Raw genomic sequence first — 26,580 nt, 5'->3', positions numbered from 1 at the left:
ATACTCCAGTGTACCTAATACTAATATGCTGGTTTTGTCAAAGAACAGACTGCCAAGGGCCCATGCCGATCACCGGGTCATATTCAAATGTTACCGTCATTGGCCCAATCCCACTTTTTATGCCCGAAATGAACAAAGGGCAAAGAACTGAACAAGCCAGTCAGCAGGGTTGGGCTTCTGTTGGAATTGGTAAACTGCACAGTGTTAGTGATCTTGGTACTGTAAATACTGGCGTCAATATTGGAATAACCCTGTCTTTTAGCCTCCAACTTCAATGTTACTGGTAATCTACGGCAAGGCAAACCTTGAATATACCACCTCACCATACTCTAATAAACATTGAAAAAGTCGCAACTCTCGCTTTTATCCACACCTGTACTACGAGGTATGTAATTGATCCACCTGGCACATTGCAACTCTTCAATCGATAAATGTCTAGATACATGCTTGAATTGAGGTTCTCGGACCTGAAGAGTAAGTAGTACTAGGTACTAATATCCATCCATAGTCCCAACTCTCACTCTCACTCTCACCATGCATTCTAGGTCCACGGGTAATGTTTGACGATCATGCTGTGCAAATGTCAGACAGTGAAGCCTTATACTTACATTCTGCTGCATAAATCAACTTTTCCTTACTGGCTTCCTGCTACTTTATTGTTTAGAGATAAGTAATTGAACTTTGGTTCGGCCAACCGCGCCCCACATACTGGACGTGGAAGCGGTCACCCCGCAGGGTCGCGGACCCAAAACGAGTCATAAACATCTAAAGCGTTTACAACATCAATCGAAATTGCCGTCACCATTCAAAACCGCTTCAGAGAGAAACAAGAAAAAATAAAGAGTTACTTGAGCACAATTCATATATCATGGCTACAACATACCCCACAAAGGAGGACTTGACCAACTTTTATATTGGCAAAGACCTCGCCGATGTCCCCAAACCAGCCGCGGTACTCGATGTAGCTATCATCCGCCGACACTGTGAACGAATGAAGCAAACAGTGAAACAACTTGGAGTTGCTTTCCGAGCTCATGTCAAGACACACAAAGTAAAGCCAGCCCTACAAATCATCCATCCATAAGCAGTTGAAGCTAACAGACATCGTATCAGACAATCGAAGTCACGGAAATGCAAGTGGACAAAACAAGCCCTACCGCCAAATTCATTACTTCTACAGTCCTCGAGATTGAAACTTTGGTGCCTCTCTTGCAAGACTTGAAGAAATCCCAGCAGATCAACGTGCTCTACGGTATCCCGCTGGTACCTTCACATGTTACCCGCATCGCGGAGCTAGCTAAACTGCTTGGCGAAGGAAGCATCACTGTGATGATCGATCATCCAGATCAAGTATCGTACTTGAAGAAGTTTTTCGAGATCGCAGGCTTCCCAGTCTGCGTCTTCATTAAGGTCGATACGGGCTATCACCGTGCCGGTCTTCCGCCTATCTCGCTGAACAAGAATGGATTACTCGAGAAACTAGCCGACGCGGAGAAAGAAGGCTATGTCTCCTTGCTGGGACTCTACTCGCATAGTAGTCTGAGTTACGGTGCAAAGACCGCCGCAGAGGCGATGGGGTATCTGAGCAGCGAGATTCGGGGGTGCAAGGATGCGTTGAGCCGGTGGAGACACCTTCTTCCCCAGGGGCGAGAACTGATCATTAGTGTTGGAGCTACGCCGCAGGTTGTTTCTTCGAATAACCTTGTTCCGCATGCTGAGGGCGTTTCTTCTTCGTCCGCCGAGGCCGAAGAGCTGAAGGCATTGCTTCGGGAGGAGGATGCGCATGTCACAATCGAGTTGCATGCTGGCTGCTACCCCATTCTCGATATGCAGCAGTTGTCGACGCATGCAAGGGACGGTGCTGGGAGACTCGAGGATGAAATCGCGCTTTCGGTAGTTGCAGAAGTTTGCAGCGTTTATAATGATGGGGAGCGGGAGAAGGCAGAGGCTCTTCTGGCGGCTGGAACTTTGGCGCTGGCGAGGGAGCCTTGTGCGAGTTATCCCGGGTGGGGTGTGCTCTCCTCCTGGGGGCTGGGGGAGGAAGTGGAGACTTCACGATTGATTGTCGATCGAATCAGCCAGGAACACGGTATTGTTGCTTGGCAATCTGAGGATAAGAAGAGCATCCCGTTGAAGGTTGGGCAGATTGCCAAGGTTTTCCCCAACCATGCCTGCGTGACCGGTGCTTTTTACGGATGGTATTTTGTTGTGGATTCCGATCATGATGCGGGTGCTTCGAAAATTGTGGATATTTGGGTTCGAGGTAGGGGATCGGCTATCACCGATCCACTACTAGCACCAAGATACCAATAGTGGAATTTAGAAACGGATGGGCAAAAGGTTTATTGGAATCATAATATTGGTATTTGGAACCTTGGAATCATATATCATGAGTTGTTATAGAAATCCAATGATGTGAAAGAAATATCAATTTGAACACGAAAAGAAAGCTCCTGCTTGAAATGCAGCTAAAGTTTGGAATATGCAATCATTGGAAAACGCGAAAGAAATCTAGCTTCATGGGTAATGGCATCTATTCAAAAAGAATGGGCTCGGTGCGGTTAATGTAATAACCAAAACAAGCCTCTCGGTAATTTGCTCTTCTCTTAAGCTCGGGTATACCGGTCAAGAAATTGTCAAGCGCGCAGAAGCCATTCGTGGACCCCTCACAGCCAATAACTCCGGTCATTGGTAAAGGCGCATCATTCAGCATGAAGCGAATGTACTTGGTAGTGTCCTCAGTCGACTCCAAGTTGGGGTTGGAGTAAAGGACAGGGTCCAAGGTGTCGAAGGTGATATCATTTGGGCAAGTCCAAACTTCAGTCATAAAACGAGCACCAAATGGCGTAGCATCGCTGATTTTCTGCGTATGTTCCGGGGCGTGATCAACATCACCAGGCAATCCTGCCGGGCTCGGATATTTGAAGTACTCAAGATTCAACGCGGCCATCACAGCTATCATTGTGCTGTCGTGAGACATGTCCATATAAAAGGGTTGTCGTAGAGGAAATGTGTCAGGGTTATTATCGTAAGTGGAGTTCAGGCTGGTATCACTGGAGGGGATGAGCTTCTCCTCTAGACGAGCGGCAAGTTCCATGACGTAGCCTATACCCTGGGCACGGCCCACGGGTGAACCGAAGCCCCAGTTGCCGTAGTACTGTATGTCAAGGTTGTAGGCAAAATTTTTCCACTCTTGTTCGGTAAAAAGAGAGCAGAATTTGGAGCCAGCCAGACTGGTCTCTTCGTAAACACATATTGTTTGCATGGCAAGGACATCAATAATAGTCAAATCGAAATCGGGAGGAAAGTAAGGTGACAAGCGAGAGCGAGCGTCCTTGAGGTAACGGGCAACAAAGGTTTTTGAGGTTTTGTCTCCGTTGCTCTGATCACCTGGGCCACCGGGACAGGAGTAGTATGAAGCCAGTGTGTTGTTGAATAAAATCTTCTCAGGAATGGCCAGTAGATCATATTGGTCATATGAAGCATGGGCACCTATATTTCCGAAAAAGCCGCCTTTTCGTGTAGGTCAGTAAATGTTTTCTGGGGGGAGGGGGGCAGGGATGGGCGGGACTTTGAGCACTTACTCAACCACCAACGCGCACTCTCCAAGATCCGATGTTGATCAGTGGCGCGGAAGAAGGGCTTCGGACGGGCTGTCCCGTTGGGAAAAACATTCAATGATGGATTCCACGCAACAACATTTTCAGGCGTAGCACGGTACAAAAGTCTACCATACTGAAGCCAGAAGTGAGCTCCGGAGGTAGCTTCGGTAGAGGCACCTGTCCGCATCAGCTCGTCCAGACCAAGGACGTTTTTCCAGCTATTGAGGAACTCCAATGGTCCGGTTGCGACAGTTCCGTTGAGTTTGTCAAGGAAATTTTCAATGACCTGGCCATCCATGGGCATGCCAGTTGGATATCGCTGAGCATGGCGATGCAAGATATGGACCTGAGATAGCTCACATCGTTCTCCTTGGGGAACGCCCTTGGGAACACCCCAGTCGGCGCTTTTGTAGGGACTGAGTTGTGCCCAGCTCTTGGTCATGTCAAACCCAGACTCAAATTTGGCCCCGGTTGGTGCAGGTGCGGGCGCCGATGGACAATCTTTGCCAGGTCTCGTGCCGAAGAACCTCCCCCCAGGTGAGTTTGTCCATGTGTTCGAATAGGTCAAGATAACGATAAAAAATAACGCAAAGGTTATAAGAGTTGAGGAAATCCAGCGCCTACTTGGATTTCCCCCGACTCGTAGTTGTTCGCCCATATTGTTGTGGTAAGAAAGAAGTTGGAACCTTGGAGACGATCGGTAAACCCCATATTGATAAGCTAGTAACTCCGCAATCCGCCCCCAATTTCCGGATTATCATTACTCCGACTTTTTCCAATAATACCAAAAATGGAGTTTTCAATTAGTGCACGCGACTACATATTCAAACAAGTCCTTCTATTTGTTTCCATCGAGGACATTGAGTTTGGTTGCTTCTCACCTTCATTTAAACGTAAGCCTTTGGTTTATCACTTGATCCGGCCCGCGAATGAGAGTTGATAAAATTGAGAAAGTGATACACTAACACGGTAACACCACTAATATAAGTACATGATGCCTACATCCATGTACCATTTTTAAGCACGATTTTCAGGTTTCCGATGCTTATCGCGCACGAAAAACTCCGTAGGCGAGCCTTTTCGAAGGGACCGGCGGCTGGTTTCAAACTTTGAAGACAACGCGGTGATTAAATCACTAAGCTTGTGGTATCCATAGGTACGGGAGTCAAAATCAGGGTGTTTCTTCGTGAGAAGGTTACCGACATCAGATAGCATAGCCCATCCATCATCATTTGAGGATGCCTCTACCGCTGTTCGCAAGTGGTCTGCTAAGTGCTCATCTTTTTCTGCCTTTTTACCCGGCGAAGGATTTCCAGGCCTGATGACACTAGCAGAATGCGGTACGAGCTTATCGACATGCACGAGATTTTCGGTGTAAATAAACTTATCGCACGCAGCAACAAAGGGTTGAGGCGTTTTCCGCTCGCCGAGTCCGTACACAATAAGTCCCGCCTCGCGGATACGAGCAGCTAACCGAGTGAAGTCACTATCGCTTGAGACAAGACAGAATCCGTCATACCGACTAGAGTATAAGAGATCCATTGCGTCTATGATCATGGCCGAGTCAGTCGCATTCTTGCCGTGAGTATATGCGAACTGTTGGATCGGTTGGACCGATTGCTTAAGCAGCACGTCCTTCCAGCCCTGCAAATCTGGGCTGCTCCAGTCTCCATAGGCTCGTTTGGCATGAGCTGTCCCGTATTTGGCAATTTCAGAGAGAAGAAGATTGAGAATGGAGTACCGCGCGTTGTCCGCATCAATCAGGACTGCAAGTTTGGGAATGGTGTCACCAGCCATGATGCAGCAAGCGTATGAAGCCAGGCAATTTGATCAATGTTCTAGTCACTAGTATTCTGAAACCCCATTTTGAATACTCGTGAAATATTCAGGTCTTCAGTCTTGCAACTATTATACACTTGTAGTACTACATACCACATGATTTCAAAAGCCCGTATAGGGAAAAGTGATGACGGTGCACATACGATGTTGATTATTAATCAACATTGGAATTCGACAAAGGCCCCAGATTTATCAACAACATGATTATATTCTCAAGTTCATTAATAAGAATATTAGGAAGAGCTCATACAGTCTTTCTATTTAGGTGAACTATCAATTCTTAAGATTCTTTTCATGGATTTCAGTTTAGAAATCTAAGTTATTCAAACGCTCAAGCATGTCCTTGGTATCTCTTCTAATGCTCAGTACATACTTTTGTAGCATGTTCACTGGTTCTCAGCACCTGGTTGTTGGTCGCTTGATCTCATTCTCTAGTTCAATCATCTCATCCAAAGCCGTCATAAAAAATTCACCCTCGGCCTCCTTCAACGGTAAAAGAGGTTTCCGCGGAGCGATCCCATATCCGTGCATCTTGTGCAAAGCATATTCTAAAAGTGATCAGTAAACAAGACCTAGGTTATCGTAAACACTAGTACACTCACTCATCGCACGAATACCACCCGGAACAGCAGCTGCATCAGCTCTTGAAAGAATCGCTTGGATCTTTGCGGCTTCTCCTACGTCATCTTTTGACGGAGATGATAAGTTGAGCAACTCCCATAACCTCAGGGAAGCATTTGGTGCAAAATTCGGTATACCGCTCACAGTGCCATGACCCCCACACTGCATCCAGGGTGTAAGATCGGCGATTAATCCATCAAGGAGAAGGAAAGGAAAGCTTCTACTGTCGTTGATAGTTGAATCTTCAGAAATCGCAGCCTTGAGACGGATGAGCTTGCCAATACTGCCACCGCAACTGTTTGTATACTTTATTTTAGTACTTGGCAATGTATTTCTTTTCTCTCGCAAGGTGCTCACGTTAATTTCAGGCCGCATAGATTAGGGCTTTCCTTTATCACTGCGCTTATGACTTCTGAGGACATGTCTTGACCACCTGCATTAGAGGGAAAATTGTATAGAAGCAACGGGATCTAGTTCATGATTAGTTCGCCTATAAATACTGGTTCACGATGCAATTCTCCTCATCTTACCGGTGATGCAGCACAAATGTCAACATAGTATTGGATAACCTGCTCCGAATCGGTGTTAAGGCTCGCGGCGTAATAAGCAGGAAGAATCACCATGCCAGCATCTCTAAAAGCCGTTAGAGATCCATAACAAAAAAAAGGTTAATGGTACTTACGCTCCTGCCTCTGCTGCTGCTTTGGATAGTTGAATAGTTTCTCTCGTGCTTAGACCTCCCACACCTGCCACAATGGGAGTGGACTGGAGACCTGCTTCGTCCAATGTTGCTCGGATAAATCGAATGAGACTCGTTCTTTCTTCAAAGCTCTGAGCACTGTTAGCTGTTTGAAAGATTTTGCATTTTTCATCATTCATGTCTTACCAAATGCACTGCTTCACCCAGAGAGCCAGCACATACTGGGACTACTGAAGTGTAAGCTAGCAGTATTTCCAAAGTAGTGAGACAGCCTACCCATTCCCTTAGTTGCCAAGTCTAAGGAAGAAAAGTTAATTTTGTGTTTTATTTTTCAATCAAAAGAGAGAGAGCTGTACTCAGTAAATGGGATTTGTATGTTTCATAGTCGATTTCTTGATTATTGTCAAAGAATGTGGGCAATGGGGCATAGATTCCGGGTCGAAGAGGCCGTTTTTGACGAGGAATTTCCATGTTGAGCTCGAGGTATAAACAGATCTTGAAAGTAAGTGACACCGCAATCAAACAAAGTTTGAAGACGAAGGCATCTATCATGTATTGTACTGTTCGGCAAGATCGGTGCCCAGCCCGACACGAGGATACTGATAAGAGCGGGAAATGGCCGATGGGGCCGCGCCGTTATCGACGTTATCAATGACCTTATCTGTGGAGCGCCGGACAAGATCCATTCATGATTCCATGGTTTGTTTATCTAAGTTCTTAGGTTCTTAATACTGGAGGGCTCTAGTATATCATAGAGGCTCTGTCCTCAATCGTGCTCCTTTCGAAATGACGAGTCCTGTTTTGTCAAAATGATTCAAGACGTATGCATTTCCTTCCCCTCTACCGTACATCTTGCTGCAACTAACCACATCCACAGGAAAAGAAAGTCCTAGCTTACAATGATACCAATGAAGTGCCCATTGCTGTTGGCGCCGTTGAAAATACAAGCAGCAATCATGGTCTTCAGCGACAACTGAAGGTATATTCTTCCTACAGAATGAGTTGCAAAACGTGTCGCTAACATTTCAAAGCCGCGTCACCTGTGAGATTCAAATAATTTCGAATGCACTGAAAGAATACTTACTCTTGAAACAGCCAAATGATTGCCATTGGAGGTGTGATTGGAACGGGTCTCTTCTTAGGCACTGGAGGCGATCTTGAAAATGGAGGCCCCGCTGGATTGCTTCTTGGATACTGTATCATGGCTTCTCTTTTGTACTCGGTGATGGTAAGTTTCCCGGTATTCATGCACAATATTTACATCTACTTACAGCTCTTAGGTGGCTTTGGGCGAAATGACCTCTCAATTTCCCATCCCGGGAGGCCAGTTTGCGCTTGCGGGCCGATTCAATTCACCCGAGCTGGGATTTGCGATGGGTGTACTATTCTGGTTCAAGTAAGCAACTTTCTCCTTTTTCTTTTTTATAATCATTGCTGACACAAAGCTTCTAGTTATATTGGTACGACAGATCGCATGGTGTTTATTCATTTCCAAAAAACTAAATTAATCTTACAGTCGTCCTTCCGGCAGAGATATCCGCGGCTGCTGTTCTTATTACATACTGGACCCCAGCAGGACTTACAGATTCCACATGTACATCTGGAATTTGTAACAATGCAATGTGGGTAGGATTGATGTTGATAGTAGTGGTGAGTATTGTCGTTATTCATCATGGCATCCAAGTACTAATTTCTGCTCACAGTATCTTGTGAATTTGGCAGGAACTCGCGTTTTTGGCGAAATGGAGTTTTATTTTTGTTCTATCAAGGTAAGTGAGGAGGTTAAAAAACCATGCTCGATCTTAGTACCTCTTCTTGTCAAATTGGCTTGGTGGCTGACACGTAATTTCCTAGGTTATCACAATCCTCGGCCTGATCATCACTGGGATCATCATTAGTGCCGGTGGTGGTCCCAACCACGAAGCTATTGGGTTCAAATTTTGGAAAGAGACTGGTGGATTTGTTCAATATGATGGGATTGGTAAGTCTCAATATAACCAAGCAGCTGTGGAACTCGCTCAACTCTTTTTATTATAGGAGGTGCCAAAGGACGTTTTCTTGGCTTTTTCAGCGGTAAGCGCTCCATCGATTTATTTGATTGAAAGGACCTATGACTTATAAATCTCTCTGGTAGTTCTCATAAATGCTGCATTTGCATTCATCGGCACAGAAATTACTGCAATTGCAGCTGCAGAGACTGCTGATGTGAGGTCTAAATATTTTCTTAGAAGCGGCCCTATCTAACATTTTATAGCCCCGAAGAAATGTGCCACGGGCAATTAAGAGTGTCTGGATCAGACTTGTTTTGTGTATGTTGCAATCCCATACAATTTCCCGATATTTTTGCTTACTGGAATTTTCACAGTCTATCTCTGCAGTGCCTTTATGGTCGGTCTACTTGTCTCTCCGACCGACTCATCACTTAATCTCTCCTCAACTGCGGCAAAGAGTCCATTTGTCATTGCAATTGAGGTAAATTCCATAATGCACTCTTTGAGACACAAAATGAAGACTAAAGTTTCGAAACAGAATGCGGGAATTTCTGTCTTGCCATCTGTTATCAATGCGGCCATCCTAACTAGTGCTTGGTCTGCAGGAACCGCGGATCTTTTTGTTTCTACGCGCACATTATATGGACTTGCCGCACGAGGCCATGCCCCAAGAATATTCCTCAAGACACGAAAAGACGGATTTCCTTGGGTTTGTTTCATTTTCTGTGGTGCATTTGCATTGCTGTCTTTTATGGCTGCTGCTAAGGGCAAGGCGGGAACGGTTTTTGGCTACTGTGAGGATTATTCTTTGGTTTTCATTTATAATGGCGACCTTACTGACATACTCAAGTTTCAAACATGACGGCGATGTGTGGAATGATTTCATGGACTGGTATTCTCTGGACAAGCATTCGATGGAACAAAGGTCTTAAGACACAGGGATTGGACCGCAAAAATTTACCCTACAGGGCACCTTTCCAGCCTTATCTTTCATATTGTGAGTCTGGAAACACTCCGAGCCTAGGCGAACACTAATGATTGTGTCTTCAGATGGAATGACAATTTGTATCATGGTTATCATCTTTGGTGGTTTTGGTTCCTTCAGTAAGACTTACAACTCGATCGTTGCCTTTCTTTGAAGACATCTCCAGCTAATTGCATGTAGTTCATACGTTCAACACCTCGACATTTATCACCACCTATTTCCCAGTGCCTCTGTTTGCAGGGTTGTTTTTCGGCTACAAGTTCTGTAAGAAGTCTAAGATGGTCAGCTACATGGACATGGACTTTTTTTCTGGATCTTCCATTGAAGTGACAAGTGGCGTAAGTCATGTGAATACCTCCGTTATCAAACAATGCTAATCAAAATCGTAGGAGCCGAAGAGTACGTGGCAGAAGATATCTGATAGAATCTAGAAGTTGGATGATCACATATGAGCTCAAATATTATTTCCCTACTTTCCTTGATAGTTTTGATCAATTTAAATCACTGCTATGTTTGAGGAACTAGGTGCATAGTAGTAGAGTCGCTATAGTTAGAGATGACGTCATTTAATGCCATACTTGCTGGGCCTCAATTGGTTGGCATGCCGACATATCAGCACGTGACCTGTTTGAGAACGGATTATCAGCGCAATTTTGAGTCATTGAGTAATTAGTATCTCGTGTATCGCTATTTCTTCTATGTTTCTTTGCTTGTTTCCTTCGCTCTCGATCCCGGTCTTTTCGCCCCGCTTCGGGCTTCGGCCGCATCCCGGATGTGATCATTTTGACCAATCAGCGTGCATGTTGTTATCAAAGCGAAGATGAGGCCGATAAGCTCCAAAGAGAGCATTATGGCCCTTACCGCGAGAGGCATGCGCGTATTCTGGTCTTTACATCTTTCAAACTTGTGGATACCAGTGCCAGTATGACATCTCGCGCTCGGCCCTGCTCTATACCCGATGATTACGGTTATGACAATGCTCGTCCAGTAAAGGCTTCCCGCATTTCTCGGGCTTGTTTACAAGTGAGCGACATCTGGAATTTAAGTAAAGGCACAATTCTGACATGCCACTGCTTAGTGCCGCGCTAGGAAGCAAAAGTGCTCACCCTCCGCGGTTACGACCCCTAGCCTACAGGCCCCGTGTGAAAGATGCTTAAAGCTTGGACTGCAATGCTCCTTTGAAACTAACGACGGACCATTTTTAGACGGGACAAGTCCAAGTAATTTGGCACAACTGGTCGTGGATCTTCACAGCCGGTATTATGTGATGACTGGCATGTATTTTTATCGCCTTGGAGAGCTAACTTCAAATTAGAGTCATCAAACATGAGACACGAATCCTTGAACTTGAGAAGGCCCAATTCGAGAAGCCGGTTACACCTGTCGATTTGATCAGCCCTCCAGTCCCAAGTGAATATGTGAAACGCGCCGAAGATATGCCAACTGTGTCACCGAGTCAAACAAGCACAACTATGCCTGGCATGGATGGGATTAATCTAGGCCCCCCGATTGCAACACTTCGCTCTCTAAAAGAATTATCAAAGCATGACGATGTGTATGATTCTACTCCATCAACCTCGATATACGCAAGACTACGCTCGTTTGATCCTATAAGACGAGGTCTACTAACTGTGAAGGATGCCCAAAGAGCAATTGACATGTACACATCTACCAACCGAGTCTTCATTCACGAAACTAGTAACTGAAATCAAAGCAGATTCTTCAACCATTGTCATTCTTCTGCCCCCGTGCTCAGTGAGAGTACACGCTATTCTTGGGCGGAGTCAGATCTTCACTCCCCGACTTTAATTTTGGCAATTTGCTCAATTGGTGCTAGGTTCTGGTTTAAAGGAAATTTTCCGTGAGATCAACCACTGGATTCTGCAAATTCAAACTAATCCTTGCTTCTTTTCAAATAGAGATTCCAATGTGGTTACTCATCAAAATTTCAACGAGCTCACAAAGTTACTGGATAAAGCGGTATCTCGATTGCTTCTCCGACCGACACCTTCGGATGTGACACTAGATGCGATCCGTGTGCTTTTATTATACGCACAATGGATGCCTTGCACTCGAGAGGAAGAGGAAGAATCTGAAAACGGTGGTTCCGTCTCGCGGTTTCCCAGAACCCGATATAACGAAATAAGTGCCGGTGCCGTTTTGGGGTTAGCAATGCGATATGCTCATTTGGTGGGCTTGAATCACTCAGCTATGGCTCCATTTGACAAAAGTGGAAAGAAGATATCAGCAGAACGCGTTGAGAGATTACGTGTTTACTACAACTTGTTAACGTGCAACTTTAACCTCATGTTGACATCTGGCTTTCCCGCGTCTGTGGATTTTGACCGGGAGATATCCGTAAGAATGGCCCAAGCATTCTGCTCACATGAACAGTCCCAATATCCGGGCGACATTCGGGTCGCTGGACTTGTCGAGCTTGTGGCAGTCGTGAATGATGCGATGCGCAATTCTGGAGATGCTACAGGTCGTCAAATTGGCCTAGCTCGCCTGTTAAAACTCAACGAGGAGCTAGTTGAGTGGGAAAGGTAAGGAAAATCCACGCGAGAAAATTTGCCATTTCGTACTGATCTTTTTAAAGAGCCTGGTTTGTTCGTTTGGGTATGTCATCAAACTAGTGATACGATTATCTTGATGCTGAAATTTCACAGAGAGCACAGGGTTGAGACATAACCAGCTACCCTTTAATTCCATCAGAGTATGTTGACTGGTGCCATGCGGTTTCAAATTTTCAAAATCTCTAACTCGGGTTGCAGTGGTATCGGCTATCTTTGAATAGTGCTTCCTTGACACCACTTTTATCTGTAGAAACCAAGCTTCCAGATGAGTCGCTGTTGACATCTTTACATCAAATACTCAAGATAAGCCTTACCTCGGCTGCGCAGATGATACTTTCATTGTCAATCTTTGGAGCAGAATTTGTTTGGGACCTTGATTCACAAGACAAATCTACATTTCCCAATGACTCTTATCATGTCGACTCTCGTTCAATCGACCGCCTGTTCTGTGCCGTTGATTCTACATGGATTTCACATACATTTGCGATAACATTTTTAGCCCTTTGCTACATCAGGGGCATTATTGATGGTGAGTAGCCCCCCCACGGCACGCGTTTTACATAAATTAATGCTTGAACTATCCAGAAAATCTTCAAATCAGAACGTTTCACAATTCTCTGGTGATTTCAAGACGTCTTCCCAAGGGCTCAAACTCCATTCTCGCAAAGCTACTTCATCTTGCAATTGAAATATTTGACGGTGTCTGTTCAATCGCCAGTTTTCATACTGCACGTGACTTCCAGGGAACTGTTCATTATGCTTCGTCTCTTGTGCTTGATTCTTGTGATGAAGAGAATGGAAATGATCAAGGGGTCAACAATGACGCTTTCCAATCATTGCTGGAGATGATGAATGATTCGGGAGTTGATTGGGCGGGAAACCTTCTCGAGGGGCTTGAGTATCCTTCGGATTGGAACATCGGGAGTATATAGCGCCCGTAGACATATTTGGCTCTCTAAAATATTTCAACATTAGGTAGTTCCTTTGAAGGTTCTACGTGCAATGTTGGGAATATTTCCCAGAAATCTCCCCGAGTTGTTATATTCAAGCCCGCAACTGGAGCTGGAGGACTTCAACTCTATATCTATAACTTGGCATTTGACCCTCTGTTAAGCTGTTTTAATCTAAATGGATACCGTTAGTTAGGTATTACATCCAGTTACGCTGCTAATCTGTCCAAGGCAAACTTACTTAACGTCACTGACCATCTCGAACATAACATCTTGCGCCCCCTTCCACAGCACTAGCTCTCCCAGGGCTCGCAGGTTTTCTTTTCCTTGCACAATAGTGAGGAAATGGTTGGCAGCTAAAGGACCCATCTTGCTAGCAAAAGAAACTCCGCCATAACAAAACAGGAACTCTGTTTCAGAAAATCCGCCAGGGTATAACAGAATTTGCCCCGCAGATGGATGTGCCGTGTGATTCTCGAATGGAACACCGAAGTCGGTCTCGCCTAATGGAATCCACATTCCCTCTCCACTCCATCGCACATGAATGATCTTTTGTTTGTAGGGTAATAAGGAGCGAAAGAGTTCGACCGTTTTGGGTGCAGATTGCTCGAAGTGGGCGAGGAACTGGTATGGACCAGCGGTTATCAAGACAGCATCAGGATCAGACATTTTGATTTGAAAGCTTCGAAAGGGTTGATGGTTTTAATTTTTCGAATTTGAGCAACGGAGAAGGGCAAATTGAAGTAACTTGCATTGTTTTGGGCTTATCATTGACCATCGCCCATCTATTGATCGGGATTGTCGGGTGCGGGCCGCACGGCTTCTTTCCCGCCTAAGATAAGGAAGACGAGCTCAGATATCTTAAAACAGACGACGAAACATGATATCTTGGATTAAATGCACTGTTTTCTTCAATACATTATCACTGTTATGGCTTTGGATCATATCAAATTCCGCTCGTATGCGACTACATGCCCTCCACGACCGGGTGATAATGTCAACCATACCATCCAACAGGGAGCACTGACTATAAGACCCGTAATCCAGTCTCATGGGTCATTATTCGGCGCAGAGGTCTTTGGTGTTGATTGGAGCAAGCCTATTTTACCCGAAACTGTAGCACAGGTCAGTGTGAACGTGAAAGTATCTGTTTGTTGAGTGGCTGGCTAACGGTATAATTAGTTGGTTGCCTTGCAAGACAAATACGCTGTCCTAATATTCAGAAATACCGGATTAGACAATGAACATCACATTGCTTTCTCTCAGCAACTTGGGAAAGATTTGGAGATCAACCCTTTTTTCTATGGCCGAGAGAATGACCGTTTAGGGGAGCCACTGCTATTTGATGTGGGGAAGTGAGTTTTTCAAATTCAATAGGTATATGATTCGAAGATTGACGCTTTCTAGCATCGAGTTGGATGGGTCTTTAGTCAAGCGAGATAGTCGAAGATGGCATCACAGCCTGGGTAACGCCTTGTGGCACACAGACTCAACATACCATCAACAACGATCCAAGTATTCAATTTTGCTTTCTCACGGAACTCCCGTTCAAGAAGGATCTTGGACTCATTTTGCGGATATTCGCCAAGCCTATGAGGATCTTCCCCAAAGTAGAAAGGACGAGATTGAAGATCTCATTGTTGAGCATGAGTAAGCTTTTCTGAAAAAAAAGCCAGAATTTTCCAGAAAAATATTGATCTCACACTGCTTAGTCTCTGGCATTCTAGGAAACTCGCATCACCAGAGGTGTTTGGAAATCCCTTGCCTCATGAAGTCAAGGCAAAGCCACCGGCATTTCATCGGCTAGTCCAAGTGGCCCCTGATGGACGCAAGACATTATACCTCGCGGCACATGCGAAAATGATTTTGGGGAGAAGCTTCCAAGAAAGCCAAAAGTTGATTTGGGAACTTATTGACCATTGTACTCAGTCAAAGGTTTGTTTGGTGTTGCCTTCAAGAATGATTTTTGATTGCTAACCAAGTCAGTATGTTTTCTCCATGGAATGGAAAGACGGCGGGGATATGGTTTGGTGGGACAACCGGTGAGCCCGATCCCTTTACTTTGATATCAAGCAGACACTAAGAAGTATCAGACAATCTATGCATCGGGCTAATCCATACACCGATACAATGACGGCCAGAGATGTCCGTCGATCTACAATTCTTGATGATGGCCCCTTGGCGCATGGTGTTTCCATGCAACAGAGGATTGCAGCTGGGCAGTGTTCTTAATTGACGTTCAAATCCTCATGTCTCAAGACCTGACGCGCTATCATGATCCAAGAATTCACGCGCATATCCCTCACATTTCCACAAAACAAATTTTCACACTTTATAGTTTCATCCGTATTCGTAACCCTTTGAACTTTAATTACAATCTCTGAGGTCTCAATCATAGCTATCGTCCATTATCAAAACCTCCATATATAAAGATAGAGGAAAGGGAGAAAAATGAGGAACATATGGATAAACAAGACGCTAGCCCTGATTAGGAAACACGCTAGCCTGATTAGTCAACTACGCACGAGTCATTCACGAATCACGAGCTTCAAAGTTACAACTCACGCTTGACTCTTTGCAAATCTGCTTTTACAAGTGCCAAGTTCGAACAACATGCGGTCTGTCATTCTGTGAGAGTCAGTTTATGGAAACTCTGCGGCGAAAATAAATCTTGGTCCACATGTGCAGATGACGTGCAAGAATTCATAGATTTCCTGCTCGGTGAGTCTGTTCCCGTTCTAGACCCATGGATGAATGGGAGAACGCCAACAGTGACCAAGAAAGTAAATTGACAAGATGTATCCGTGCAGAAAAAAATCCCTGTCTTGCCTGGCGAAAATTCAATCATTTTTCTGTCATTGAATTAAGAAATTTGAAGACTGATTTACATTCGCGGGAGCATTGCCGCCTCAAATGATCGGCACGGTATCCATGGATGTTATCAAGTAAACGGTGACGTACCAGGGTCTCGTTCTTCCAAGGTCGTGGACCCATTTTTAACAGTTCCAATGCTCCACATGAATTCATGCATCATTCAATGGGGTTTTTTTTTCTTTAAAAGGTCTTCCTCTCGCCTCCCTAGGTCGCGTCAAATATTTCTTACCGCTAAGAATGTCTAGAAATCCTGAGAACGGTGAGGTCCATGGTGAGTGACTAAAATCTTCCGAAAAATCCGTTCACAGATACTAATAACGAATTAGATATGGACCCGCAAGAGTACGAAGCGCCAGGCGGCACTGAAGAAGAGGGTAGCAAGAACGAAGGTGCCGGCAACAACCCGACATTCAGTTTAGCCGGCCCCGGCGCGTCAAACCCTGCCAGCAATGCATACGTTGGAGACGATTATCGACTATACAACCCGCAGTATGGAAGGGAAGAAGATTCGCCAACATGGAGTTTGGCACAGCCGCTCCCCCATATTGTGCGACCAGGCATGCAGCATGGAGCCTTGCCAGAGGATAGGAAAGAGGACAAGTTGGCTGGGCCCAATGGACACAATCCAGACCTAAACAAACCACAGTCCAAGAACAACGGCTCCAATGATTCGGATGAAGGCTTCTTCAATACCTGGTCTAAAATCCGTCACTATCTACGAGAACCTTTGGCTGAATGGCTTGGAGTAAGTTTCCCTGATTTGCAGAATATTCTTTCACATATGCTGACATTTCGGTCGCAGATCACCGTCGCAATGACAATTGGCCTTTGCGCAACCTTATCTAACTTCACATCATCCGGCGAAGCTGGAAGCTACATGTCTCAAAGTGTAGCATGGGGATTCGGCTTCATGGTGGCTATCTACATCGCGGGTGGTACATCTGGTGGACACCTCAATCCGGCATTTTCTATCGCATTGTCTGTTTTCCGTGGTTTCCCCGCACGCAAGGTCGTCATATACATAGCTGCACAGCTTCTCGGGGCTATCACCGCCGGTGGAATCGCCTATGCGATCTACCATGACGCCATAATGAATGTTGCGGCCGAAACACAGACGCCGCAGAATGCCGGTCTTTCGGCTGAGGCTATGATTACCGCGCCGAAAGCTTTCGTTCATCCGGCTACTGCGTTTTTTACCGAGTTTCTTGGTAGCGCAATATTGTTTGGTGCTATTGTCGCTCTGGGTGATGATACCAATTCTCCGCCCGGGGCAGGAATGCAGGCTTTTATACTTGGGATTCTCATCACTGTTGTGGTTCTTGCACTTGGTTATAATACTGGAGGGTATGGAAGACATCTCCCTCTCTTTTCTCCTCTGAACAAAAATTTACTAATACACATTTCTGTAGCTGTTTCAACTGCGCACGCGATTTTGGCCCACGGCTGGTCGTTCTCATGGCTGGTTGGGGTGGTAACGTCTTCCGAGAAACCCATGCTTGGTGGGTCTGGGGTCCATGGTGTGCCGATATCAGTGGTGCACTATTTGGTGCATTGGTATACGACATGGCAATTTTTACCGGAGGTGAAAGTCCTATAAATTACCCTGCGCGACGACGGAAGAGGGCATTCCAAGTGAGAGCAGTTAATATGCGGAAAAAGCTAGGATTGAGGCGAAAGAAGACCCGCGATATCGAGAGCTCATCTGCAGAGACTGCTCACTAATGTGTCTTCGTTGAACTCATACTATATTCGACACTATTGCTTTCAATTGTGCCTTGATTTTTATTGAAATCTCGTGGGTAAAATTGAGAGGGTGGATTTGTGAATACTGTTTGTCTAATGCTGGGTATTTCATTGCCCTCCCCTCCCCCCTTCCCCCTGAGGCGGAAAAGTATTTGTACACTATGATAGATATTGTTTTTTTTCTCCTCTGGAAATGAGGTTCTGGTTTTTAATATAATTTATCATTTCAAAGTAATTAGTTAACGACCGGTATTGGTAGTTACTCATCTAAATCTCAAAAACCAATCCTCCCTGGAATAAATAGGACTGAACTAGAGCAAAACAAAACCAAATCTGCGATGTTGATAACAGAATCAAAAGAAAGTAGAACGCAAGAAATATTGAAGAAACAAAATCTGTACAACTTGCCCAATAGAGCCAAGCAAATAACTTCTGCACAGTCCATACAAGGTAGCCCAAGAACAAGCGGAGGTATAGCATGAATAGGATCACAATAAGCCCGTATTGCAGTAGCTATCTCAGTCATATCATTGCCAATATCCAGGATTCTCAAATTATCCGGCTAAGAGCAATAGAATGGCCTGTGCCGAAGCCAGTTACCAGAAAGACGAGGCTGGAGGCCGGTTGTTGGTCGCACCGCCAGGGCGCACCGCAACATGCATGAGAACCAAGTTTGGAAGCAAGTAGTCTTGTCCTTTCACACTTGCGTTGACTTCCACAGCAAGGAATGTATTGACCACTAAGGGTCAGGGTGTCTGTTATGTTGTTCTCGTATACCAGTATTATCATGGAAACCTCATCATTCTTATCCCCAAACTTCTCAAGGTCCATTGCGAGCTTCTTCAACGACTGTAGCCGCTGAATGACAGGACAGCTCAGGTCCGGAGCCTGAGATGCCTTGATATCTCTGTAAATTTAATTAGCCTACAGTCGGATCAAGTGTTAAAACGATTACTCACTCTTCTTCTTTTTAAGCTTCAAATATCTCCGCAAACGCATCTCAAAGAACCCAGGGTGAATATTCTCTTCGATATGCTCACGGCATCTAGCAATCTGGGCGTTAAGATCACTGCCAGAAGGCTGATATGAACAGAGCAATATTCAAGCCGTGAAGTAAGTATCCTACTGCTGACAATTCACGGCTGCCTGTTTCATTCACGCTCCAGCCTCTGGTGGTATTGATGGGTCGCTTGGTGGAAGTCTTAGAAACGGTCTTAGATGTGGTCTTGGATGTGCTCTTAGAGATTGTCTTGGGCTCGGTCTTTGGATTTGGTCGCTTGGATCTTTTGTTGTCAGGTACAGCATGCGAGACCGGCCTCTTGGTGGTTTTGCGTGGAGCGGGCATTGCAAATTCGGAGAATGAAGAAGATGAAATTGGAAAAGTTGTTTAATGTAAAAATTTCATAGACCGTCTTTCTGGTGCAAGAAGTGTGGTCGGGCTATTAAATGATTTATTGTCGATTCATCGAGATTCGAGAGATCAAGAGAGAACAAAGAGATACTTTCTCGACGAAAATCGAGAATTGGAAAAAAGCTGAACAACCGTCCAAAAATAGTTTCAAGGACAAAGACTCATTTCCCTTCTAACAGGTTCTTTTTTCTCCCTTTGAAAAACTTGACCCTGAGTTTTGTTTCTTTTCATAGAATGTCCCCCCGCAAAGCACTTCCAAATACGGCTGCACCAATTGGAAAGACTCTGACTGAAGCCCGCATGTGCATGATTACCACGGCCAAAGAAACTTGACTCTGGAATCCATAGAGTTCAAAGTTCAGGAAACAAAGAGATCGTGGCCAAGGATTTCTTTTCCAAATATTTGTTCATTTTAAAGTAGCATTCGCAATCAACGCAGATAGACTTTCATTCCCGAGCCCGAGCTGGCAGGGAAAGATGCTTCTCTGTTGTTCTTCCTCGTTAGAAATTTCTTTACTTAAGATCTTGCTCAAGACGTGGGAAGTAAGAGGAGTTGGAAGGTGGGGAGGTTGAGTTCCTACCACGCCGCGAATTGATATTACCACGGCGACGGTCAAGGGTGGCAGAAAATTTCCGGAATTATTGTAAGGCTGCGCGCGACTTTAGGAGGGGGTCTTCGTCTCGAGGTCCGCACGCGAGATTTTTGTGTACTCTTAAGCCAAACTTTTTGCGTGGCATTAGACTCCACTTAAAAACACACATCAGTACTCTTTGAAAATGAATGAGCACGGCATACGCCAGCTGAATACCAGGCGATAATTGTCCCTTTTTCATACATCGCTGGTTGTTGTTTTTTTTTCACATTTGTTTTCCCATGAAGCCAAAAATATGTATAACTATTGTACCTATTTCGCTTGGAATTATCACATCTTATATTATTGATTTATCCAAATAATGCAACTCCGGAGACATAACGCTTGCACCCTGCGCTCTAAGCTACTTACAGCCATGTCTTGACGGAGCATTGTCTTGGCAGTGCCAGGAGTCACTCGGAATGTGAGACATTTCATCTTAATGCTTGGCACATAAAACCCTCAAGTCACCCTAATTCCCAGATCTGAACGTCCGAAAGCCAAGCAGCTTCTGAAAAAACAAAGCCAGCATGGGCGTGAAAAGAAGAATTCAAGATTTCATATCTTCCCTCTTCGACTATGAAGATGGGCCAGGGCCAGCCAAAAGAACAGCAACTGGCGTTGAAGAACCCCCAAAAGATGAACCTGTCACCCAAGATCTGCCCAAGATGGGTATAGAATCAGCAAACCAAGCCTTGAATACTATGGAGATTCTGGAAATGATTCTGGTTCAAACGGATATGCGCACGCTTCTCGTATCTGCGCAACGAGTCTGTCACAAATGGGCGGACTTGATCGCCCATTCACCCTCAATCCAAAAGACCTTGTTCTTTACCCCCATCCAAGAGTCAGAGTGGGGAACTGGAATACAAATATTCAACCCGATCTTGACAAAGACGATTAACTCGTCTTTTCCCTTCAATAATGAACCGGACAATTGGCAAGACTTCAGACTTTCTGCCTTTATGATGACCAAAGATCACTCGGGCGTGGCTGCATTCACACGGAAAAATGCTAGCTGGCGTAAGATGCTTGTCCAACAGCCTCCTACCCCGGGTATTGGTATTCTGGACACTGCTAGCAGCAGGGGCGGCACTTCGGCTAGATTCAGCCACATCTTGGTCCGTTCCTTCCAAAGTCGAGCCTACGACTTGGCCTGATTAATCCTTATGACTCCTCGTATATGAAACTAACATATTGATTGCTACCTAATAGGCGGACCAAGAGATGGAAGAATCTGGGTACCGTGGTCTTCGGATGGAAAGACTCTTTGAGCTTTTACTCTTTCATAAATCAGTTAGATTTGTCCGACACACCTACATACACATACTATCAAGCTCTAGTCAAAACTGGCTGCTAGACGGTAATAAGAGGATCAGCAATGAGTTCTCTCGGATGCTAGACGAGTTCGGTTTGATCTTGCATATATCTAGGATCATACAGTGTGTTAGGGGCGCCCGCGTTCATCCGACTCATGAAGATTCTCTCCAAAGACAGGCTCTCCAGGATTATGTGAAACAAGGCTTTAATCTTTGTAACACGGGGAAGAAGATAGAAGAGTCGTTGTCTAAACACACCATTATTCGTGCACCAAGATGGGAGCAAGACAGTGAAGAGGACGAGGACGAGGACGATGATGATGACGGTGTTCGAAAGTGATAGTGGAAGTGAAAGTGGAAGTGACAATTCGACCGCCAGGCCGACAAGTCCATGATAAATAGCTGGCTAGTGGGAACATCCAAAGAAACTGAGATTCGAGTATATTAATACTTCAATGTTGAGATTTATGATGGTTGAATTTCGATACTCAAAGCGGGGAAATCGGCTGTTTGGTATCTACTCGGGTAAATGTGAAGAAATTCAATGTTTAGTGGTGGAAGAGAAATATTAGACCTCATAAACCTCAAGCTTCTGAAAAGAGCAATCGGTGCACATGATATGCATTTGGCATTGGGGGTCGAAAAATATTATGTGAAATGCGCGTCAGAACTTCCAAATCACCTAGGCAACAGCCCTGCTTGCCTACAAAATTTTATGCTGTTGAAAGTTACGCTCTACTTTTTCGTGTCCAAGAGCAATTCAAAAAAGAATACATAATTATTAATCACTATCATAAAATCAATCGGTTGGCTCATCAGCAAGCTGACCAAAACCGATCTACTTAATCTTGAAGGACATATTTTGCAGAGACTACAACTCCAGCAGATAGATGCTCCTTAACCAGTGTAGTAAGGGTTGGTGCAAGTCCAAGAACTCAAAACCGAGCCACCAGGGCCGAAAGCGGCCTCGAGAGCCTTGACAGCGGCCCAGGTACCCATACCCGAAGCAGCGAAACCAGCAAGGGTGAAGATAAGACTGGGAATGGTCATGTACCAGTTCTTGATGAAACCACGAGTCCATCTCTTGATACCGTTGTCGAAGCGGGTGGTCTCACCGGTGTAGGGGTCGAATCCCTCACCGGGGAGTCTGGCACCTTCCTGGACGGCGTAACCGAAGTACATGACACCGGCAAAGGAGTATGTGAAGTTCAGACTGAAGAGACCTCCGACGAAGTTGGTGAAGGCACTGAACTGGGGGACGGACATGGCGATGATGAAGGCGAGGATCCAGTAGAAGGGACCGAGACCCCACCAGAAGTACTTGCCCTTCTTGGTGGTGATTGGGGGGGCCTTGAGGAGTTCCTGGCAGACTTCGAGGTATACGGTCTTCATGCCGACGTTGAAGTAGAGGAAGACGGCGAGCCAGCCGGTGATGAGGGAGAGCACGTTACTCACGGTTTGGAGGCTCAGTGGCTTGACGGTCTGGGTGATGGTGGAGTAACTGTACTGTCCGTAGTAGGAGTAGGCCTGGGGAATGTTAGTTTTTTTTTTTCCTTTTTTCTTTTTTTTTGGTTTTGTAAATAGGCGTGGTAAGAGACTTACGAAGGCACCGAAGAAAACGTAGATAACGGTAATGAAGCCCTGGGCGAGGAAGACGGCCTTCCAGAAGTCCAAAGGCTGGCGCATCTCAGACAGGAAAGCAACGAACAGCAGAGCTCCGGAGTAGGCGTCTAACAAAACGTAAATCGTTAGCTGATATTCGTGAGGCAAAATTAATTGTATGAAGAAACAACTTACAAACCATGCTGTTAATTCCGTTGAACTGAGCAGCAAACAGGTTCGAATCAGTCTGTTGGTATTCGGCAGGAGGGGTGCCAACGAAGGTCTTGACTGGGACGGGGTCAGTTGCCCATGACTTGGGCAAAATACCGCTGGTGACAGCAGCAGTGGGATCGGGTCCGTATTTGGCCGCAGCAACGCAGCTATTGTATCACGTTAGTACAATCAACCAAAAAGGTTGGATCATAGGAATCATTTACTCACATGATGATGAAGGAAATAACGTTGATCCACACCGACAAGTTACAGAACCAACCAAGGTGCTTAAGGGATCGCATGTAACCACTGGCAATACTGACAACCAAACCAATAATACCGCAGGCGATGAAGCAAAGGTTGACACTTCCGGCGAGCTGGGCAATCAGATAGGTCTGACCAAGCAGGACGACAGCGACGGTAAGGAACATCTGGAGGGATTGGGTAATGTTGATGAAGTGGCGAGCACCAGGACCAAAGAGACGGAAGTATGGATCACCGAAGCTGAGAACGGGGAAACGAGACGAGTCCAAACCCAGGAAGGTTCTCCAGATCATCCATCCCGAACCAGCGGCAGCAAGACCCATGAGAATGAAGATACCGACACCAAGTCCGTAACCAGTGTTGGCAAAGACGTAAGGAGTCTGACCCCAACCCAGAATATCGGTGGTAATCAAGTAGAAGATACCTCCCCAGCTAGCAGTACGCAGGGCTCGGGCAGCTGTTCGCCATTCGGCATCGTATTCGTGGGTGTGGCTAGGCTCGATCGGGGTGGTACCGTCATCATCCTTGACGACGGGCTCCTTCTCATCCTTGGACCAATTGGTCACCTCCTCGTGGCTCTGCAGCGCACGGGAGTTGTCGGCCTCAATCTTCTTGATCTTCTCAATATGGTTCAGGTCAAAGTAGCCCTTGATGGATGCCCACATTCCCTGGCCGGCAGTAAGAGCGTTGTAGCGACGACCCTCTTCGAGTTCCATCTCACGCTCAACCTTGGCCCAGTAGGTGAATTCCTCATAGGTGACGGTTGGGTCCAGACGCGCTTGCAAACCCCATAGACGTTGGCGCACACCAGGGTGGTTGGCACTCAGGGACATCTTGCGAACCTCATCGGAGTCGAGACCTGACTCGTTGATCTGTTCTGTCGGGGCCGTGATGGCCATAGGGCCAGGAAGCATAGACATGGTGAAAGGCAATAATAAAACAGTAAAAGAGAAGAGAAATTAAAGGTGTAGTGCCCACTTATGTGAGATAGGTAGGGGAGCTAACGTGGCAGATTGATCGACGCCACCGAGTAGGCGTAGATAATGCCAGTCAGAATCTCAAGGGGGGTATCGACGAAGAGAATGAGAAGAAAAAAAAAGCAGAAACAAAGTGACCTTGTGGTGACTTTATTCTACGGGGCGACACAGGGCGAACGAGATAGCGTGGTAATTTGGTCAACGCTACCGACTAGCGCAGATATCAACCCCAGTCAAAGCTAAAGGTAAAACCCGCAAGCGGAATAAATTTTTTTTTTTTGAAATTACTATATGTATTTGATTATTTATTTATTTTTATTTTTTATTTATTTTCATTTATCTGCATTTGCATTTGAGCCACGCCCGTGACTACCCGATAGATTGCAATAAGCAACGCCAAGATAACATTGAAGTTATACGAACTCCGATAAGTCAATGCAAAGTACACTCGGCTGAGGCCGAAGGTGGCGTAGGCTTATCATATGCAGTTACTTCACTTGGAATTGGCCAATTTCACGGATTTCAATTCCTTTCTCTTTTACCCCTCCTTAACTAAGACATTTGTCTGAATTTATTTACAAATCATTTTTGAAGGCTTATTTCACAATTGCGATTTTTTTTTTCTCCTCTCTCTCTTCACTTCAACGGGCTCTGGCTTGGCAAGAACGTGGTTAACGAGCCAATTGCCGCAAATCCACCCTCAGTTATCCTCACGCGATCATACTATCTCCCGGTCATGCGGTGTCCCCGATTGGCTTTTTCCTCTCTTTATTATTGGAAGGCGAGGGGGAGCTGTACAACGGAGCTACCCTTAATTTGGTTAGAACAGAAACTAGAGTCCCAAATCTTGTTCATCTAACCGGGGAGGGGGGGGCGAATAAGTGGCCAAGGAACGTCCAGTGGCGTTCAAGGTAGTATTTGAGGCTTAGTTCAAATAAGCTTCAGGACAAGACAATTGGCAAAGGGCGCTTTAGCACAGACCACAAATTTCACCATCTTGCAATTTAATATTGAATCTGGTTGCCACTGATCACAACCAGGGTTTGCTGCCATCCCGGGGGTATTGCCTTATTCGAGAAAAGTCTACATTGGACAAATCCCGACTGGATCAATCCCCGGGGGCTAGAATGTTTTGCTTTAGCGTTTTTTGTTTTAGCACTGACCATTCGACTTTCCCATTGTGTCTCCACTCAAGCGAAGCGACCTGGGGTATTAACCCCGTTCTAGAATAGTGGGATTTCCCGCGGCGGGGCACCGGCGCACACCCGACGGACGAAATTAAGATTACACTTTACATACGCTTCTCTTATTGGGACTTTGGTCACTGCGATAACTGATTCCCTTTCGCCTTCCAGGCTATTTCCATGCAGGATATTCACGGATAACGGTCAGATGTTTCTGGTCGTGTTCAACAAAGAAAAAGGGTTCTTGGCGAGCCCTTGACACCATCGTTCCACCCGTTCGACGCTGCTCGCCACCTGCCCTGCTAGCGCAGGGCACGGTGCTCTCCACTTATCTGTCCTCCACACGTGGAGAGCTGGCCTTTTTTCATGTTTTACTTTTGTCTGGGAACCACTTACGGTTCTATTTCCCGAGTCTCGGTCAAAATGCCAGGAACTCCGGGCTCTGGGGTTAGAGATAAGTGCCAGATGGGGCCAGTTCCATGGTTCAAGGTCCATATCCAACGCGTTTTCTACGGAGAAGAGAAGTTCAACTCCGTCCCCAGAGCTTGGCAGTACCAAGTACCGGATTCGAACAAAAAAAGTAAAGGCAAGAGAAGGCATGGAAGCCACGTAGAACTTGACATCTCACGCCACGTGCCACGTGTAATGTCATACAGCCAAAAACCATGGGCAAAGTTCAAACTCAATCCACTAGGTGCATTCTCTTTCCAATCCATAATCTTCTATTGGATCATGCGCAAAGAATTATCCGAATTAACAGTAATCATCCCGCTGATCAATTGATTAATCTTGATATTCAGTTTGTACATACGATGTGTCTAGACTTGCGCTATCTCTCGGTAATTCGGGCCGGTGGGTTTTAGACCTCGAAGCTACAATGAGAGAACCAAGGTACTACAATTAACAGATTCACCGCTTTTTTTTCTATTTCCAACAGATCGTTTGGAATCAAACTTCAATATTTCTATCAGGAAGGTGAGGAAAGTGTAACTTCCAGCCGCGTGGGCAAATCTCTGATTGGCACCAAAGACCCACCAGAGAGTCCTTGGGGCTGAAAGACTCCATGGCTGAAGAATCCAAGTATCGGGCATCAAATA

General features: G+C 45.6%; 11 protein-coding genes across 11 annotated transcripts; 5 read left to right on the top strand and 6 right to left on the bottom strand.

Moving 5' to 3' along the window:
- Positions 1-868: 868 nt before the first annotated feature.
- N7466_010983 (uncharacterized protein) lies at positions 869-2,313 on the top strand (the record flags this gene model as incomplete). Its single annotated transcript, XM_057170372.1, has 2 exons — positions 869-1,051; positions 1,114-2,313. 2 exons carry the CDS (start codon positions 869-871, stop codon positions 2,311-2,313), a joined length of 1,383 nt encoding a protein of 460 aa, XP_057016104.1.
- Positions 2,314-2,533: 220 nt separating this feature from the next.
- Positions 2,534-4,044, bottom strand: N7466_010982 (histidine phosphatase family protein; the record flags this gene model as incomplete). The annotated part of the gene is made up of 2 exons (XM_057170371.1): positions 2,534-3,513; positions 3,585-4,044. The coding sequence occupies 2 exons, from the start codon at positions 4,042-4,044 to the stop codon at positions 2,534-2,536; spliced, it is 1,440 nt and encodes a 479-aa protein (XP_057016103.1).
- A 575-nt stretch (positions 4,045-4,619) lies between these two features.
- Positions 4,620-5,399, bottom strand: N7466_010981 (NYN domain-containing protein; the record flags this gene model as incomplete). The annotated part of the gene is made up of 1 exon (XM_057170370.1): positions 4,620-5,399. The coding sequence occupies one exon, from the start codon at positions 5,397-5,399 to the stop codon at positions 4,620-4,622; it is 780 nt and encodes a 259-aa protein (XP_057016102.1).
- A 438-nt stretch (positions 5,400-5,837) lies between these two features.
- On the bottom strand, positions 5,838-7,314 carry N7466_010980 (dihydrodipicolinate synthase family protein; the record flags this gene model as incomplete). The annotated part of the gene is made up of 8 exons (XM_057170369.1): positions 5,838-5,989; positions 6,044-6,357; positions 6,420-6,532; positions 6,593-6,695; positions 6,745-6,893; positions 6,949-6,989; positions 7,039-7,059; positions 7,119-7,314. 8 exons carry the CDS (start codon positions 7,312-7,314, stop codon positions 5,838-5,840), a joined length of 1,089 nt encoding a protein of 362 aa, XP_057016101.1.
- Positions 7,315-7,571: 257 nt separating this feature from the next.
- Positions 7,572-13,246, top strand: N7466_010979 (uncharacterized protein; the record flags this gene model as incomplete). Its single annotated transcript, XM_057170368.1, has 25 exons — positions 7,572-7,583; positions 7,640-7,741; positions 7,794-7,804; positions 7,858-7,990; positions 8,043-8,158; positions 8,215-8,222; positions 8,279-8,412; positions 8,466-8,531; positions 8,617-8,743; positions 8,800-8,835; positions 8,897-8,967; positions 9,017-9,071; positions 9,128-9,234; positions 9,292-9,547; positions 9,604-9,750; positions 9,804-9,857; positions 9,919-10,076; positions 10,128-10,137; positions 10,944-10,995; positions 11,054-11,293; positions 11,658-12,284; positions 12,338-12,357; positions 12,408-12,454; positions 12,513-12,843; positions 12,900-13,246. The coding sequence occupies 25 exons, from the start codon at positions 7,572-7,574 to the stop codon at positions 13,244-13,246; spliced, it is 3,267 nt and encodes a 1,088-aa protein (XP_057016100.1).
- Positions 13,247-13,398: 152 nt separating this feature from the next.
- N7466_010978 (uncharacterized protein) lies at positions 13,399-13,933 on the bottom strand (the record flags this gene model as incomplete). Its single annotated transcript, XM_057170367.1, has 2 exons — positions 13,399-13,420; positions 13,506-13,933. 2 exons carry the CDS (start codon positions 13,931-13,933, stop codon positions 13,399-13,401), a joined length of 450 nt encoding a protein of 149 aa, XP_057016099.1.
- Positions 13,934-14,225: 292 nt separating this feature from the next.
- Positions 14,226-15,310, top strand: N7466_010977 (TauD/TfdA dioxygenase family protein; the record flags this gene model as incomplete). Its single annotated transcript, XM_057170366.1, has 6 exons — positions 14,226-14,252; positions 14,312-14,389; positions 14,447-14,619; positions 14,672-14,914; positions 14,992-15,199; positions 15,251-15,310. The coding sequence occupies 6 exons, from the start codon at positions 14,226-14,228 to the stop codon at positions 15,308-15,310; spliced, it is 789 nt and encodes a 262-aa protein (XP_057016098.1).
- A 1,065-nt stretch (positions 15,311-16,375) lies between these two features.
- On the top strand, positions 16,376-17,860 carry N7466_010976 (uncharacterized protein; the record flags this gene model as incomplete). Its single annotated transcript, XM_057170365.1, has 4 exons — positions 16,376-16,409; positions 16,465-16,883; positions 16,941-17,482; positions 17,548-17,860. 4 exons carry the CDS (start codon positions 16,376-16,378, stop codon positions 17,858-17,860), a joined length of 1,308 nt encoding a protein of 435 aa, XP_057016097.1.
- Positions 17,861-18,701: 841 nt separating this feature from the next.
- N7466_010975 (uncharacterized protein) lies at positions 18,702-19,226 on the bottom strand (the record flags this gene model as incomplete). The annotated part of the gene is made up of 3 exons (XM_057170364.1): positions 18,702-18,778; positions 18,841-18,961; positions 19,008-19,226. 3 exons carry the CDS (start codon positions 19,224-19,226, stop codon positions 18,702-18,704), a joined length of 417 nt encoding a protein of 138 aa, XP_057016096.1.
- Positions 19,227-20,454: 1,228 nt separating this feature from the next.
- On the top strand, positions 20,455-21,583 carry N7466_010974 (uncharacterized protein; the record flags this gene model as incomplete). The annotated part of the gene is made up of 3 exons (XM_057170363.1): positions 20,455-21,045; positions 21,140-21,165; positions 21,268-21,583. 3 exons carry the CDS (start codon positions 20,455-20,457, stop codon positions 21,581-21,583), a joined length of 933 nt encoding a protein of 310 aa, XP_057016095.1.
- A 557-nt stretch (positions 21,584-22,140) lies between these two features.
- On the bottom strand, positions 22,141-24,242 carry N7466_010973 (uncharacterized protein; the record flags this gene model as incomplete). Its single annotated transcript, XM_057170362.1, has 4 exons — positions 22,141-22,770; positions 22,846-22,973; positions 23,041-23,225; positions 23,287-24,242. 4 exons carry the CDS (start codon positions 24,240-24,242, stop codon positions 22,141-22,143), a joined length of 1,899 nt encoding a protein of 632 aa, XP_057016094.1.
- Positions 24,243-26,580: the final 2,338 nt, after the last annotated feature.

The sequence above is a fragment of the Penicillium verhagenii genome (assembly GCF_028828195.1).
Source record: "Penicillium verhagenii strain IBT 33310 chromosome Unknown utg000012l_segment0_segment0, whole genome shotgun sequence".
NCBI classification, from domain to species: Eukaryota; Fungi; Ascomycota; class Eurotiomycetes; order Eurotiales; family Aspergillaceae; genus Penicillium; species Penicillium verhagenii.
Note: the sequence above shows the minus strand (reverse complement) of the source record. Positions and strands in the feature narration are given on the sequence as shown.